We start from the raw sequence: 17,153 nt of genomic DNA on the forward strand, positions 1-17,153 counted from the left end.
TCAGAATGTATTCAACCTGCTGAAAGTATAGAGAGATGATCTCTCTTTCTTTTATCTCTTTCCTCAGTTTTTGCCATTCTTTCAAGTTGAAAATGACTTATTTTGAATTAATTGCCTTTGCAGCTTTGAGCAAAAACCCCGCCCAACATCCTTCTAAGAGTGCTGGTGTGAGACTCCTATGAACTCTCTAGAATAGGCCATTGCTTTATGCTTACGCTGTGCCTGTGGAGCTAAATCATGGAGGACCATGCCATAACGGAAGTCTCTATGCCTTCAGTCTGGTACACACCTGAGCAGCACATTCCTCTTTGCTCTTCTCTTTACACACTGCAGTATCTGATGGCACATTCACAAAACCCTGCTTCATGTTTATCTGCGCTCTCATGATGCTGATACATTATGAAGGTGAGGAAGAATGTATAGGCAGAAGACTGTAGGAGGGCAACCTGATTTACAAAATAACAGGCGTAGAATCAAATCATTCAAGAAGCTTCCAGGAGGAAAGGGGACAAAAGGCATACCACCACCACCCAAATTTAAAAAATCAAACAGGAAAAGGAAAATCACATGGATATAGAATTTCTTGATGACATTGTTCCTGATGCTTTGTCCATAAAGCAGTAATAAAATATTAAATTTAAAAAAATGTTTATTTATTTATTTGAGACAGAGACAGAGACAGAGACAGAGAGCATGAGTGGGGGAAGGGCAGAGAGAGAGAAAGAGAGAATCCCAAGCAGGTTCCTCTCTGTCAGCACAGAGCCTGATGGGCTTGATTTCATGAACCATGAGATCATGACCTGAGCTGAGATCAAGAGCTGGAGGCTTAACCGACTGAACCACCCAGGTGCCCCAAAACTAAAATATTTTAAATGGAAATAAATGCATACTGGAAACATTATGTATCAGAAAAGTCTGGTTTTTTTCCCCAAAGAACTTTTTCAAGCACATCAACATAATCCCCCTAAAAGACTTTTGGAACATTTTTAAGAAAAACAGTCTGCCCAGTTCTGACTCCTCCACTTGCCTCCACACTGTGTCCCCTTTAGTAAACCAGGCCAACTGGGGACAGGGAGGGTTGAGGGGGACAGAAGAGTTTGGGGAGAGAAGAAAGCCAGGAGGAGGTAGAAAACCAGGAAATGTGATCAGGTCCTCCCTGCCGCTCACAATAGTCTGCCTTCTTATTCTCCAGCACGTTTTGTTCCGGAGAATTCTGCAGAGGACTTGGGTCCCAGGGAATTTAGCAAGAGGTTCCACCCAAGACAGTTTGGTGACGACCTCTACACTTTGCTAATTTACAGAAAGGGATTTCATAGCCTAGAGTTCTTATTTCACAATTAAAATAGAATCCATTCCACTCCTCCTAAGTATTGGTGAACACTGAAATAGGAGGGGTTTAAAAAAATTTTTTTAAATATTTATTTATATTTGAGAGGGAGACAGGGACAGACAGTTCACGAGTGGGGGAGGGGCAGAAAGAGACGGAGAGGCACTGTGAATTTCTTTGGGGGAAAAGACGAATGTTTTTATAGCATAATTTATAATCATGGAAAGCATGTGAGTCCAGGGGGCATAAAGAAATTTTGATAAGAAAATATTTTAACTTTCGTAGTAATTTCCATATTGTTTGGTAGGCCGTGGGAATATGAATGCCAATGCCCTAGCTTATGCTTATAATCTAAGGCCTACACAGTCTGGGTCTATTAGCCTCAACCGTTGGCAGCTAAATAACCTTGAGAAAATTAAACTTTCTGAGCCTGGGTCCCCTCCTCTAAAGAGGGGGTGTTAATATTGCTTGTTTTGAAGGGTGAGTGAAACTGTGCGTATGTACCTCTTAGGAGAGTGACTGGCCTAGGAAAGTTCTCAGCAGAGGTTGGCTATTAGCATGATGGTCTTTCTTTCTTTTCGCCTCCATTTTACCCAAAGCCAGGGAAGGAAAGTGGGGAGGAAAACCCGGATGGAACAGGGGAAAATGGTAGGCTTGGTGGGGAGAGGACAGGGGTCGGGAGATAAGAAGGCAGCCTAGGGCGGTGGGAGGGAGGGAAGTGGGGAGGAGGGTAGGACGGCTTTCACCACTTCCCAGCATCTATTGCATACTTGGCTCTCAAACATTGTAAGGTGCTCCAGCCGAGGTAATGTTTGAACCCTTCGGAGCACAGTGGTGATGGGCGTCTCAGAGAATAATTAACTCCATGAGGTTATCTTGTTTGTGGATGCGTTTTCTCTCCTGTAAGTCAATAACATCTCGGGATTGGGACACCCAGGTTTCTGGGCACTGCTGGCCGGTCCCAAAATGGAACACAAGGAAGTCATCCTTCTACTTCTTATATTTCTGAAATCAGGTAAGACAGAGGGTGTGTTTGTTTTACTTTAATTAAAATGGTTTTCCTAGCAATGTCCTAAAGATAGATCTCATGACGGCTTTCTGGGCAACCTGTTTAATTTAGCTTCTGATTCATGAGAGTCCCAAACCAAAACCTACGTGCAAGGTTGAAGAGTTCTCTAAGAACTAACTTTCATTTCTCTGCGAATGCTAAAGACCAGTGGGCAGAGGAAATAATGAATGACTTTTTAAATCTAAAAGATTGTACCTTGGGGCGCCTGAGTGGCTCAGTCAGTGAAGCATCTGACTTCGGCTCAGGTCATGAACTCACGGCTCGTGAGTTCGAGCCCCGCATCGGGCTCTGTGCTGACAGCTCGGAGCCTGGAGCCTGCCTCCGATTCTGTGACTCCCCCTCTCTCTGCCCCTCTCCCACTCACGTTCTGTCTCTTTCTGTCTCTCAAAAAATAAATAAACGTTAAAAAATTAAAAAAAAAAAAAGATTGCACCTCAGTGATGGTTGCTAGAGTGGAAATAATAGCCCACGGAGGTGAAAGACCCCCAAAGTTGTGGGCCCCCTTGCCAGGCCCTCAGTTTGATTGAGATCATTTTTGTTAGTGTCCTGTATTCTCTTCACTTTTAAATGTAAGCGGTGAACTATCTCTTTGACTGTGTTCTTTGACCATTCTGTGGCGGTCGTCACCGGTTCTTTGCCTGCTTCGGCTTTAAGACAGTCTTCCACACGTGTAAGTTTGCTTCTTATGCGTGGAGAAATCACGGCCATCGATGTGCAGAATGATGTGTGCATGAGGAAATTTAACAGATACTCACGTAGTGCTTGAGGTAGACCAAGCACGTTTTTATACATACATACACACACACACACACACACACGTGTGTGTGTGTGTGTATGTGTGTCCGTGTGTCCTTAGATACTACTAGCTTATTCTGGTGGTATGATAGGTAGGGTAGTATATGCATCCCCATTTGACAGAAGAGGAAATCCACACTTAGGGAAATTATGTCATTTCTCTTTTGACCCTACTCCCAAATCCAGGAAGTAAAGAAACCAGAATTTAAACCAAGGCTTTTCCAGAAGGAATCTGGTGCTCTTCTCACTTTTCAACTTTGTTTAAACTGTCTTTAAAATATTCTAAGCATGTCCTTGTAGGTTTGGGTTTTTTTTTTTTTTTTTTTGGACAGCTTTATTGAATTACAATTCACACACAATTCACCCATTTAAAGCATACAATCCAGTGGTTTTCAGAATATTCAGAGTTGTGCAACCATCACCACAATACATTTTTGAACATTTCCATTACCCCAGAGAGAAACTCCAGGCCCCTTAGCTGTCACCCTTAGTCCCTCTCCCCATCCCTCTACCTCCATTCCTACCCAGCCCCTGGCAATTGACAATCTACTTTCTGTCTCTGAGTTGCCGATTTTAGACATTTCATATAAATAAAATCATGCATTATGATGGTAATTCTTCATATAAACAATGCATAGATACTTGAAATTCAATTTTTAAATTCTGCTGGATAAAATTTTATAGGCTGTACTTTAAATTTTTTTAATGTTTATATATTTTTGAGAGAGGGAGACAGAGTGAGTGGAGGAGGAACAGAGAGAGAGGGAGACACAGAATCTGAAGCAGGCTCCAGGCTCTGAGTTGTCAGCACAGAGACCGACGCGGGGCTCGAACCCAGGAGCTGTGAGATCATGACCTGAGCCGAAGTGGGACGCTTAACCAACTGAGCTCCTCAGGCAGGCTCCCCACTGTAGGTTGTACTTTAGAGTTAAATGTACTTGAAGTTAGCAGATCCGTTTAAAGAAATACCAAAGAAATACAAAACAAGGATTGAACACAGTGATTTTTTGTGGGCAACGGTCCTGTGTGGGGGTGCAGGTCTGTGTCTTTTGTGTTAGCCTATGGAAAACAGGATCCGGAACACCATGAACCAATACAGTGGGTCACATCAGAATGGGAGAGCAAACTCTTCTGCAATAAAATAAACATAAGTTTTTGTCAACCTGGCAGGGGGAGACTTTCATAGGCTCTTTTTGAAAGGAAGGCATTTACTCTGTTTCGGTGGATGTGTTTCATCTTTCCAGGGCACAGACATGACTGGGGAGAGGGAAAAAATATCCTCTTACAGCCATTCTTGGTGGTTTAATAAACCACTAAGACTTTCCTTTCAAACACATGAGCACGGGTGTATGCATATGCTTTACAGTGATTAAACAAAAAAAAAAAAAACCCCACCACATTATTAACACAATACATTTGCTTTGGTGGCAATACACATCTACATTTGGCCTAGAATATAAACATACTTTCCTGACTAAAAAGATGTGTTTAATATTTCTTGGTCAACCAATAAATTGTATTACGCCCCACTGCTTTATAGCCCTGCAGTTAAAGAAAATAACGTGGGAAAACTTTTCAAGTGAGAAAGAAAAAACTGATCTCTTTTGGGATATTGCTTTGAGATATCAACTCCTCAGGTGGTCTCAGCAGCTTTTTGCTATGAAATATAACAACACAATTAAAGGTCACTTAATTAATGGGTAATATAAATGGAAATTTTCTTGTCTTGGTATCATTCATACACCCCAGCCTTCTCAACTTTCTGAGAACTCTTCAGAAAGTTTATGTCTTTATAGGATATGCTTTCCAGAGTTACTGTGATCGCCATATTTGTTTTTTAAAATCACATCCCCATCTATAGAATTCAGCCAAGCACACCTTTTCTTGGAAATGAAAGCTCAAATTTGGGGGAAATGCAGGATGAAGGCACGGATATGGGTCTAAAATCTCTGCTTCTCCATAATCCTTTGAAACATTTTCCCAGTGCTTTCTGGTGCATTAAATGTAAATTACATCAGCTAACTTCCTGTTCCATTGCCACTTTCCAGTTTAGAGTATCCTAAATTGGGGAAAGCCAGAAGGAAGGAATTGGGGAAGCCTCCCTACCAGAAGGAAGGGAGGGTGGCCTCCGGAAGATGGCTTGTCTCCACCTGCTAGAGTGCATTGCCTCTGTGCCCCAGGTCTCTCCAAGGTGGGCAGGGAGGGTCTTTCAGAGAATGAGGGGCTGACCTCTAACGGTACTTCCTAGTGGATAGTTTTCATTAGCATCTAAACAAGCTCTAGAATGTCTCAGCTTAAACAAAAATTCCGTGAGGGCACATGCCCTCTGGGAAAAGCTGCTTTCACAGCCAGGCTTCTGAAGACTTGCCTGCTCTTGAGGCTCCAGGGCTCCTGTCAGTCTTCAACCCGCTCAGCCTGGCTTCCGTCCTCACCACTCCCCTCCAGGCGGTCAAGGCCGCCATGTTGCCTAATCCCATTTATGCAAACTTTAGGCAACTTTGCTGTCTTCGTTTTATTAACCTCTTCCAGCCTGTCCCCCTGGGAACATCACTAGGGTTCCACACCAAAAGCAAAAAGTGGGGAGGCCGTCGTCTCTGGGTGGGGAGTCAAGGTATCAAAGCCAGTTCAGCGCTGCCTGGAGGCCTCGAGACAGAGAACACTCCTGTAGCTCCTGTGGGAACACTCTCTGAGGTGGCAAGGGCAGAGCAACCCTGGGACAGAGTCTTTGCTTCAGATTTTATCTTCTAGAAAAATCAAGGCCAGTGTTCGTCCCAGGATCTGCTTTTTTATAATTTCCTCAGAAATGCCAGATACTTGTCATCATTGTGGGGAAAAAATGATTTCTCTTTAATTAAGAGTGAGGTGTCACTGTACTAAGCCCAGTATAAAAATGACCTTGTGTGGTAGTTGAGACTTAGCTCAAACCTTCTTTATTAAAATCATCAACTTGCTAACGTGGAACCATTCAGAGAATGTCTGTCTCATCAGTTTAAGTAACAGAGTCGCAACCAAAGTTTATAGTGTTGGAAATCAAGGAATGGCCTTCAAGTTGGGTTCACATCCAGCGAAGGACAAATCAACATTAGTACTTGCTAACATAGTGGCCACTGGTGGTCTCTTACTGTTCTATCATGGTGTGGCGATCCATAGCAAACAAATCGAATTTTTCTTAATTTTTTTTAACGTTTATTTATTTTTGAGACAGAGAGAGACAGAACATGAACGGGGGAGGGTCAGAGAGAGAGGGAGACACAGAATCTGAAATAGGCTCCAGGCTCTGAGCTGTCAGCACAGAGCCGGACGCGGGGCTCAAACTCACGGATGGCGAGATCATGACCTGAGCCGAAGTCGGACGCTCAACCGACTGAGCCACCCAGGCGCCCCCAAATCGAATTTTTCTTATTTAAGGTTTCATGCCCATTAATGTAGCAACAGAAGTTGTTAAATAATTCTAATCTTTTTCTTTTTAATTTTTTAAATTAGTTTTCTTTATTTTGGAGAGGCGGAGAGAGACAGCGCACGTGGGGGAGGGGCAGAGAGAAAGGGAGACACAGAATCAGAAGCAGGCTCCAGGCTGTGAGCTGTCAGCACAGAGCCCGATGTGGGGCTCGAACTCACGAACCGTGAGATCATGACCTGAGCCGAAGTCGGTGGCTCAACCGACTGAGCCACCCGGGCGCCCCAATAATTCTAATCTTAATTAACCAATTGGTCCAGTTGATCTTTTAATAGAATGCAACCCAATGATGGAACTGTTTTCCTGACTAAACATTTTTATTCATGACACCCCGTTCTGCTTTCCAAGAAAGCAGCAAGTTTTATTTGGTCGATGCAAAGCAAATAGATGATTATGAAGTCATGATAATTGAACCATGGTGTTGATGAATCTCACCAATTATCCCACCTTTATCTTCCATTTGTAGGTCATGGAGACCCCCTGGATGACTATGTAAATACCCAGGGGGCTTCTCTGGTAAGCCTCACTAAGAAGCAGCTGTCAGCAGGAAGCATAGAAGAATGTGCAGCACGATGTGAGGCGGAAACAGGATTCATTTGCAGGTATTTCCCTCGTCACTGCTCACATGCAGAGATTTTGCTGTTTGGGACCCTATTGTTTTGATAGCGAGAAATTTGCTCAGGGATTTCTTAGCAAAAATAGCATTTGAGAAGAAAGAGGAGTTTCATGGGATTGGAGTGTATTTGCGCTCTGGATCTGAAGCCATGTGAACAGTTCCTGGTCAAAGTTGACTCGCATCCCTTTTAGGAAACTGCCCCCAAAGGATGTTATTTTTACCCACGACATCACCAGCTGTTGTTCTGAGCTCTGGTTTCTTGACATCCTCGTCAGTAAATATTTAATGAGCAGCACGTGACTGGAAGAGTCCTGTGCCTAAGGAGCCAAGAAGCACAGATGCAGTGATCCAGGGTATATGATGTATATGATCTGTATCACCGGCATATATGATATATATGATCTGTGTCAGTATGTGATAACTCTCTGTATAGTTGGACATGCGGTGTTTGCCGTTTTCTGTTTATGTTGTACTCACAGACACTGGACAAAATGTAAAAATTGTTTAAGAACACAGGCAATTTGAGGTGTCCGTAAGTGACATAATCAGTGGGTGCTTTATGAAGATGCAGAGAAAAGAACTCCTAAGGAGTGAGAAGGCTGGAGGAAGCCTGGGGAGGACGGGGCTTGGAAGGAGGAGTGAGATATACTGACGAGGCAGGAGACATTCAGGCTCAGGGAGCCTCGTGGCCCTGTGAACAGGACAGTGAGAGTACCAAGTTGGCTAAAGAAGGGCTCATGGAGAAAATGGAGTTGGAAAGACAGTTGTGGATGGCTTTGAATGCCAGACTGAATGTCCACGGCAAGACCATGGCGATGGGCAAGGCGGTTGAGGTGAAGGGAGAAGAGGGGAAATGTAGAGGCAGAAGTCAAGCCAAGGGAAAATTCTGGGAGTCCAGAAGTCACATAGACCCTCCTGGAAAGAGAAATCTGAGTTGGTTCTTTGGTTCTTTCCAACATAAAAGCAAATATTCTAGCACTGAACTAAAAAAAAAAAAAGAAAAAAGAAAAAAAAAAGAAAAGTGAAGAAAGAGCAGAGAAGCAGAGAAGTTGAAACAGAAAGAGAAACTTTAGAGGAGGAGAAGGCAAAGGTGGAAGAACACAAGAATAATTACCACGTTGATGTGTCCTTTCACAGCCCTTGACTGATAACTGGACCAAATTCAATGGAAAGGAAACATTCTGAGCTCCGTGACCCATCAAGAGATACAATTACCTTTTGAGTCTCTTATTTATGAACACAGGTTTGCTTTCCTTTAATAGGGGAAAGCATTTGTTGTGTTTCCTGATTTTCTTCTGCAGGTCATTCCAATATCACAGTAAAGAGCAACATTGTGTGATCATGGCTGAAAACAGCAAGAATTCGGCTGTCTTCAGGATGAGAGATGTGGTTTTATTTGAAAAGAAGAGTGAGTACAATGTTTTCTTCCTCCTGTTCCTGTCCTTCTTTTCCTCCCCACATCTTCCCCCCTCCCCTCCTCCCCCCCCCCCCCCCACTTCCTCTTTTATATCTGTCCTTTAGCAGCTAGACCAGAGAATGGAGACACTATCACGCAGGGAAATTGAGTTCAGACTCACGGTAAGATTTGGTCACGAATCCAATATATATTGATATATATTATATTATATTATATTATATTATATTATATTATATATTGAGTACATATTATTTCCCCCTTTAGATTTCATTTTTGTTGATTTGAAAATGAAGGAATTGAACTGACAAAATCACTTCTACCTCTATAACCCTGAAAATAAGATATTCAACTTTGAGGAGAGGGGAGTCTAAACGTTCCTTATGATCGTGACTTTTTATTCTGTAGGGACCATGGTCCTCGGGCCCTGGCTTCTGGACTGAAGCCTGGGGAAATAGAAAAACTGAGGTGCCTTAAATCCTCAGTAACATTTGTATACAGACAATATATTTTCATTTTTAACTTTACAGATGTTTTTATGTCACAGTCTGCATTTACCTCAGGCTCAGAAATACGATCTTTTGAAAATGTGCAAGCCCCGTTGCTTTTCCATAATTTCTTTGAAAATTCTGGATCAAGAATCCCATTGTTTAGGATGACAGATGGGCTAGACTCCTATGAAAATTGTATGTCCTTTTAGATATGCCAAATCCCATTAAGTATGCCTGAAGATTTCAGTGATTGTGTGACATTCTAAAAGCTACTCTGTACTCTGTTGTTGGCTAGGAGTAAGACTATTTATAATAACAACATAGCTCTCCAAATATACTGTGTCACAGGTGTGAAAGACAACAAGAAACATCCTGTATCGTGCGTTATTGACAACGACCTGCAACATTCTCTCTAATCTCACCACAAAACTCAAAATAAGATTTTTTGAAGCATTTCCTTAGGTTAGGATTACTTCTGTGCCTTGGTTCATCTTCTGAGGTTTAATTAGTTGTATGCCTACTACACTCCCTTTCTTACCATTATTTATCTCTAATTCTTTAAAAAAAAATTTTTTAATGTTTATTTTTGACAGAGAGAGAGAGAGACAGAGAGACAGAGCATGAGTGGGGGAGGGGCAGAGAGAGAGGGAGACACAGAATCCGAAACAGGCTCCAGGCTCAGAGCCCGACGTGGGGCTCGAACTCACGGACAGTGAGATCAGGACCTGAGCTGAATTCGGACGCTTAACCGACTGAGCCACCCAGGCGCCCCATGTTTATCTCTAATTCTCAAGATTCAAGTGCAGAGTCAATCTGAAGTTTATCTGTTGAAGTTATTCATTTTTACAAGTCAGTGCAGGGTGAGCTATATAGGGTTACCTAGTAGATTTTTTTAAAAAATAGACCGGTAGGATTTTCTCTGCAAAATGCTAACATTTAAATAAATCCTTCGTAAATTGTTAACCAGAAGGAGCTTGGGGGTGATCGCTAGGCTTAGCATGAGTAGTTGAATAGTGGCTTGTTTTCAAGGTGATGGAAAGGAGCAAAAGGTTATATAAACTCTAGTGGGTACATACAAACAGAAGAGAGGTAAAAAGTCAAAAGTCAAGTCATTTTGTGGTGCTTGTTTCTTTACTGTAGCACATCGACCCGCTGCTAAATTCCCTGCCTGAGTTTTTCTGGGAATACTCCATGTCAGATCCCATTTACATCTGCCCCTCCCCACCACGGTCACCGCCACCACCTGGGTCTAAGCCATCACTATCACCGGCCAGGCCATGGCCGCAGATGGGCTGTAACTTCCCTGCTTGCTACTCTTCATGCCTTTAGGATAAAATCCAAATACTTAACCTACTATGACTGGAACCTGTACTATTTAAGCCCACCCCATTTGCTGGTTCACTAGGCCTTTCTACTCCAGGCTTGTATCTGTTCCTCCCACATGCCAGGCACACACCCCCATGCTGAGGCCCTCTTCTGTTCTTTCCGCGGCCGGACCCTTCTCACCTCCCGCGTCTCGGCTCAAACATCACCTTCTTTGAAAAGTCTCCCCGGACCCCTGGGCCTCCAAAGTGCCTTCAGTTTATACTTTTGATCACTGAAGTATGCCTACTGCCATAGCTTATCAAATGAAGATATATTTGGAGTCTTCATACACGAACTTGAGTTAAAAGCATTTGTTTGCTGTGGGTGTGTTAGAAGTACTTGCCCCAGATAATCAAATTAATTTAAAAACTTGGCAGGAAATCGTAAAAGATGACACAAATAGACCGTACGTATTTTGTATTTTCATAGAAAACACAATTCACATTGGCACCTTTTGATGAGGAGTGGAAGCTTTTTTCTTCGAATATGGGGCCACCCATAGCAATTATCAGGTCATTTCCTCCGCAAACTCTGCTCTAAGCGCACCGTCTAGGATAAGTGCCTTTCATCTCTTTGAAGTGAAGCAAGGTCTAGAGACATCTGTTAATCAGTCTGACTGTAAAATACCTTTGTGTTTTTAGGATTTCCCACCCAAAATTATATAGCCAACAGTATGAATGGATTGCCCTCAGTGGGTTTGATAGCCTTTTTATTTTTTTTTTTAATTTTTTTTTTTTAACGTTTATTTATTTTTGAGACAGAGAGACAGACAGAGCATGAACAGGGGAGGAGCAGAGAGAGAGGGAGACACAGAATCGGAAGCAGGCTCCAGGCTCTGAGCCATCAGCCCAGAGCCTGACGCGGGGCTCGAACTCACGGACCACGAGATCGCGAGATCGTGACCTGAGCTGAAGTCGGATGCTTAACCGACTGAGCCACCCAGGCGCCCCTTGATAGCCTTTTTAAAGACGATTCGAGTCTTTCGAGTCCTTCAAAGCATTCATCTTAGCTTTTTTTTTTTAATTCATCTTTGATTTTTTTTTCACATTCATTTCTCAGTTTAGATCATCTTAAATCAAATACAGCTGTATCAAAAGTTTAATGATGAAAATAGTTGACTCTTCTAAGTGTAAAATCCAACTGGTGGGAACAGAAGTGGGTGGGCACACTGGAAAGCGGCCTGCCAGCCACAGGTGCCCACCTTATCACATGGAGAACACAGGTGGGCATCTGACAGTGTATTTTAAAAATGGGCTGGAGACTTCTACTGGCTGACCAGTGAGTTGCTTAAATGGAGGCTAGTTGAGAGTGTCTACTGTGTACTCTCAAGCGTATAACTCTGTTTGACATTTTTTTTTTCCATATCTAAAATACTGGGAGCCTCAAAAAACAGAAGTGGCTTGGATCTCTTTCCACCTCTGAAAAGCCCCCTCCCCATTCCCTTTGACTCTCTCCTCATGTTATTTGTTCTGTCTGTTCCGTGTGTGACCGTGAGGTTGTCTCATTTCATGATCTGTGACCTTGATTACTTTCTGTCACTGGCCCCTCTGCCTCCCCTAGACTGGAAGCTCCATGAGGGTAGGGCCTCTGTTCTCCTCTCCGTGTGTCTCCAGCACCCAGCCTGGTACCTGGTACACAGAGGGGCTGTGGCTTTGAATAAACCAAAGCACCAAACAGCTTGGTGAACTGCAGCTCTCACGCAGATGTAAAATGCACAACATGGTCTTTCCAAGGAGTAGGAAAACGATGTCTCGAACGCGAATTTTTTCCACATGACTAAGCAGCACAGGGCTTCTTGGTGGTGGTTCTTGCGGAGGTCTTGACCGCTGTGTGGGTCCCCCTTCAGTCTATCTTTCAGAGTGCAAGACTGGAAACGGGAAGAGCTACAGGGGGACAATGTCCAAAACGAAGAATGGTGTCACCTGTCAAAAATGGAGTGACAATGCTCCGCACAAACCTAAGTAAGACTCTCATCTCTGTGTTCGCCTGTGATATTTACAATGATCCCCATTACTTTTTTTTAAGTTTATTTATTTATCTTGAGAGAGAGAGAGAGAGAGAGAGAGGGAGAAAGCATGAACGGGGAGGGGTAGAGAGAGACGAGAGAGTGAGAATCCCAAGCAGGCTCTGTGCCAGTATGGAGCCTGACACGGGGCTCGAACCCATGAACCGTGAGATCATGACCTGAGCCAAAGTCCGACCCTTAACCGACTGAGCCACCGAGGCGTAGCACCCACTCCCCCACCCCCCCGCCGCCATTACTTCTAAATCAAACAGAATATGCGAATAAACCGGTCTGGAGAGAGCCTTATTGAGGTTGATGTGGAATGGGTCAGTTATTTATAGCACAAAAGCAGAGAATGGTTGCATTTGCTCTTGTGTGTGTACTGTTTTGGAAGACCTGGAACGTGGAAGGATGCCTAGTGGAAAAGAACAGTAAAACCACGAATCCCAGGTGACTCAGAAAAGAGCACAGATGATCCTGTTTAGGACAGAATTAGTCTAACCCAAACATATCAAGTGAGAACCCTCCCCACGTGTTCACCTCAACATTACAAAGCAAATAGAACATAAACGAAAAACTGATTATCCTGCAACTTGCCTATTATTATTTTCGTGTCATTCTTTTTGTGCTTTCCCCAGTATGGCATTAGGTGGCATTAACAGTAACAATTCTCATCAATTCTTAGTGACAGTGCTTATCAAGTAGAATTTAGTGTATATGACCGCCCACCCCCCCAAAAAAAATTGCCATTGGCAGATATAATATTCCCAAGACATATGGTTTATAGAGGAAAAACGATCAAACCAAAAGGCAAAGTCATGGAGTGTCAGGGGCTTTAGAGATAATCTAGGCCATCTTGACCCTAGCAGATGAGGAAACTGAGGCCCCGGGAGGCACTTTATCAAAAACAGGTACATAGAAGAACAGAAATGAAATCTGCCATTTAGACTCTAAGTCTTGGGCTTTTGATCTAATTTTTATCTCGACACAGCATCTAATTTCTAGAGCTGGAAATGAGCTTAACTTTACCCACCCCCACGCATTTGGAATCAGACAGGTTGATTTGAACTTGAGATGCTAGTTAATTAGGTGTTCACACTGAGGCAAGATGTATTTTGTTTGACGTTGCTGTGCCTCAGTTTTCTCATCTGTACAATAGGGATAATAACATGTTTCCCTTTAGGGGTTTTATTAAAGCTAAATGAGAGAATGTAGAGGAAGATTTCAGTGTTGCCTGGTGCATTGTTCACACAGACAGAAATGGCATTAACTACCACTATTTTGACAGAGTGAAGGTTACCTGAAAAAAGCAGGTGTTTGGAAGGAATCAAGAATTTGGCAGGCTTTTGAGGTCCTTATATTTCTACTGACTGTGCATAAAAACACTTTGGCTCTACTTCTGAGACTCACCTGTCAATATCATAATAATGGTAATATTAGCTCCCCTGTCAATATCATAATAATGGTAATATTAGCTACTATGCTGAAGCAGTCTAACAGTAGAGCATTGGAAATCAGACAACACAAACGCTGAAGCACATAGCGGAAATGCATTTGGATGACAGAACCTTGAACCTCAGATGGGAATGGCATCTCATTCTGCCTTCCTAACAGCATACTGACTTTTATTTTTTATTTTTTTTAACTTTTATTTATTTATTTATTTTTGAGACAGGGAGAGACAGAGCATGAACAGGGGAGGGTCAGAGAGAGGGAGACACCAAATCTGAAACAGGCTCCAGGCTCTGAGCTGTCAGCACAGAGCCTGACTCGGGGCTTGAACTCATGGACCGTGAGATCATGACCTGAGCCGAAGTCGGCCGCTTAACCGACTGAGCCACCCAGGCGCCCCAGCATACTGACTTTTAAAACACATTTGACCCCTGGGGCGCCTGGGTGGCTCAGCTGGTTAGGCATCTGACTCTTGATTTCGGCTCAGGTCGTGATCTCGTGGTTGTGAAACTGAGCCCTTCACTGGGCTCACCCTGGGCTTCACTGGGCTTGAACTGTGTTGTTCAAGGGTCAGCTGTATAGTCACGGGGATTCTTTCCCATGCTCTACAGGTATTCACCTGACAAGTACCCTTTGGAGGGGCTGGAGGAGAATTACTGCAGGAACCCCGACAATGACGAGGACGGACCCTGGTGCTACACCACAGACCCAAACCAGAGGTTCGACTACTGCGACATTCCAGAGTGTGAAGGTCAGGAGCGGCTCTAGAAAATGTTCTCACATCTGCCATCTATCTGTAACGTGCTGTAGAGCGATTCCCTACAGGGATATTATTAACAATCAATTAGTGGCATGTTTGACAAAATTGAGTAATGTGTATACCTCTGGGAAAAGACCAAAAATTTGCTCAGACTCATCCCTGTTTATTGGCCTCAATTATTTTTATTTAAATATTTTAATATGTACAAGTATCAAAGTAGATGTAAATTCCAGATACAATTTCTTTTTTTAAGTTTATTTATTTATTTTGAGATATAGAGAGTGTGAGCAAGCAGAGGGGGAGGGGGAGAGAGAGAATCCCAAGCAGGCTCCTCACCGTCAGTGCAGAGCCTGACGTGGGGCTTGATCTCATGAATCATGAGATCGTGACCTGAGCTGAAACCAAGAGTCGGATGCTTAACCGCCTGAACCACCCAGATGCCCCTAGATACCATTTCTTTTTTTTTTAATCTTTAAAAATGTTTTTACTTATTTTTGAGACAGAGAGAGACAGAGCATGAGCAGGGGAGGGGCAGAGAGAGAGGGAGGCACAGGATCCGAAGCAGGCTCCAGGCTCTGAGCTGTCAGCGCAGAGCCTGACACGGGGCTCAAACTCACAGACTGTGAGATCATGACCTGAGCCGAAGTCGGACGCTTAACCGACGGAGCCACCCAGGCGCCCCTCCTAGATACCATTTCTTACGCTTAAAGCTCTTACACAGCATAAAGCCAAAAACAGATTTGCGATTAAATCGTTAGAACCACAGCATCAGTAAAATCCAAATACATGTGTTCATTTAATGTGGTAGACTTTGCTGTTTTGTCAAAGCCAAGCACCAACCCGGGTTTTTAAACCAGCAATCCGCTATCTTTAAGGACCAACCAGTTGAATAGCGTACCTTGAGAGTAAATGCTAAAAACTTTAAGAACCTCCTATTGAAAAACTTTTCTTCGTTTTCTATTTTCTGCCACATTTATCGGTGCAAAAGGGGAATGGATGAGGGCGGAATTTGTGTGGCAGTGTGGATTGTATATGCACGGTGCGACAGCTCACTTCTCCCGTCTTCGTTCCAACCGCAGAGATGCCTTACTGGTATATGGTGTCGTGAGGTCATTTGGCCCTTAAATGACATGAAAGCATCAGTTTTGTATCAAGTCCGCCTCTGGTTTCGTTATCATTCCGTAAAAATTAAAATCATGGATTCTTCCACTGCACCATGTTATTCCAATAATTCCAAAAAGAAAGAAAGAAAGAAAATGTAAATGGGAGGAAAAAAAAAAAAGAACTCCAGACCAAAGTTTCAGTTTTTAAATAATGTAGGAGTGCAAAAAACAACCAGTCTTGCTTCTCAGTACGAGTGCCCCCCCACCCCCAACCCCGTCTTATCCGCAGGGGATACGTTCCAAGCCCCACTGTGGATGCCTGAAACTGTAGACAGTACAGAACCCTGTATATACTGTCTTTTTCCCTGTACCTACATACAATAAAGTTTAATTATAAATAAGGCATAGTAAGAGATGAACAACAATAAGTGATAATAAAGGGGAGTGATTATGACAAAGGGGAGTGATTATGACAATACACTATACACACACAATAACTGTAATCAAAGTTACGTGAATGCGGCCTCCCCACCTCCATATCTTATTGTACCATATCCTCCCTTCTGGTGGTGGCGTGAGATGATAACATGCCTACAAGATGAGACGCAGCAAGGGGAAATGTCGTAGGCATTGTGATGTAACCTTGGGCTACTGTCGACCCTCTGACGATAGGTCAGATCATCTGCTTCCGGGCTGCGGTTCACCGCAGATACTGAAGCACAGAAGACAAAGCCACGGATAAGGAGGGGCTACTGCTATAATATAAAAAGAGAAGCCCTGTCACTTTAGGTGAATATTGGTCTCCGGGGAGGCCTTGAGCACCAACAAAAACTCAAGCACTAAAATCCAACTCACTGGCAGTCATCCACATGATCAGAATAACTTCCTAGAAATTTCTAAAGACTGTTATTGAAGTGAAGACATCAAGTATTTAAAAATCTTCGTAGAGAACTTACAGATTTCTGAGGATTCGTGCACCTTCTCCCCATACCCTTCCCACCCACCAAGGGCCAGTGGATCCCAGTTTGAGGAACAGGGCGTTACGGAATTTCTGGACGTGGTCATGAGTATAATAGTTGAGGGGGTATTGACCGAAATACATGAATTTTACTCTTTGAGGGAGAGAATGACGTTTTAGAGTGTATTAGAAGAGTGCTTGCAACAATTTCATTGTCAAGTGATGGTTGGAAAATGCAAATGAACAAGTAGCAAGTGGTATTTGAGGCATTGCTACTTTTTACTCTTTTTTGATTCCTCCATTTCCGTTTCTTCCTTCATTCCTTTCCTCCTTCTCCATTC

The 17,153-nt window shown here is 43.2% G+C and overlaps 1 protein-coding gene across 1 annotated transcript in view; it reads left to right on the forward strand.

The window, feature by feature from the left end:
- The first annotated feature begins 2,213 nt into the window (after nt 1–2,213).
- The window catches only part of PLG (plasminogen), a 42,900-nt gene continuing 27,960 nt past the window's right edge, over nt 2,214–17,153 (forward strand). Inside the window, exons 1-5 of the mRNA XM_019412718.2 lie at nt 2,214–2,342; nt 7,115–7,250; nt 8,566–8,672; nt 12,381–12,495; nt 14,603–14,742. Of these exons, the coding sequence (XP_019268263.1) occupies nt 2,294–2,342; nt 7,115–7,250; nt 8,566–8,672; nt 12,381–12,495; nt 14,603–14,742 (547 nt within the window). The 5' untranslated portion in view covers nt 2,214–2,293. The remainder of the gene's footprint in view (nt 2,343–7,114; nt 7,251–8,565; nt 8,673–12,380; nt 12,496–14,602; nt 14,743–17,153) is intronic.

The sequence above is a fragment of the Panthera pardus genome, unplaced genomic scaffold, assembly GCF_024362965.1.
Source record: "Panthera pardus isolate Hobbes unplaced genomic scaffold, ASM2436296v1 HiC_scaffold_17, whole genome shotgun sequence".
NCBI lineage: Eukaryota > Metazoa > Chordata > Mammalia > Carnivora > Felidae > Panthera > Panthera pardus.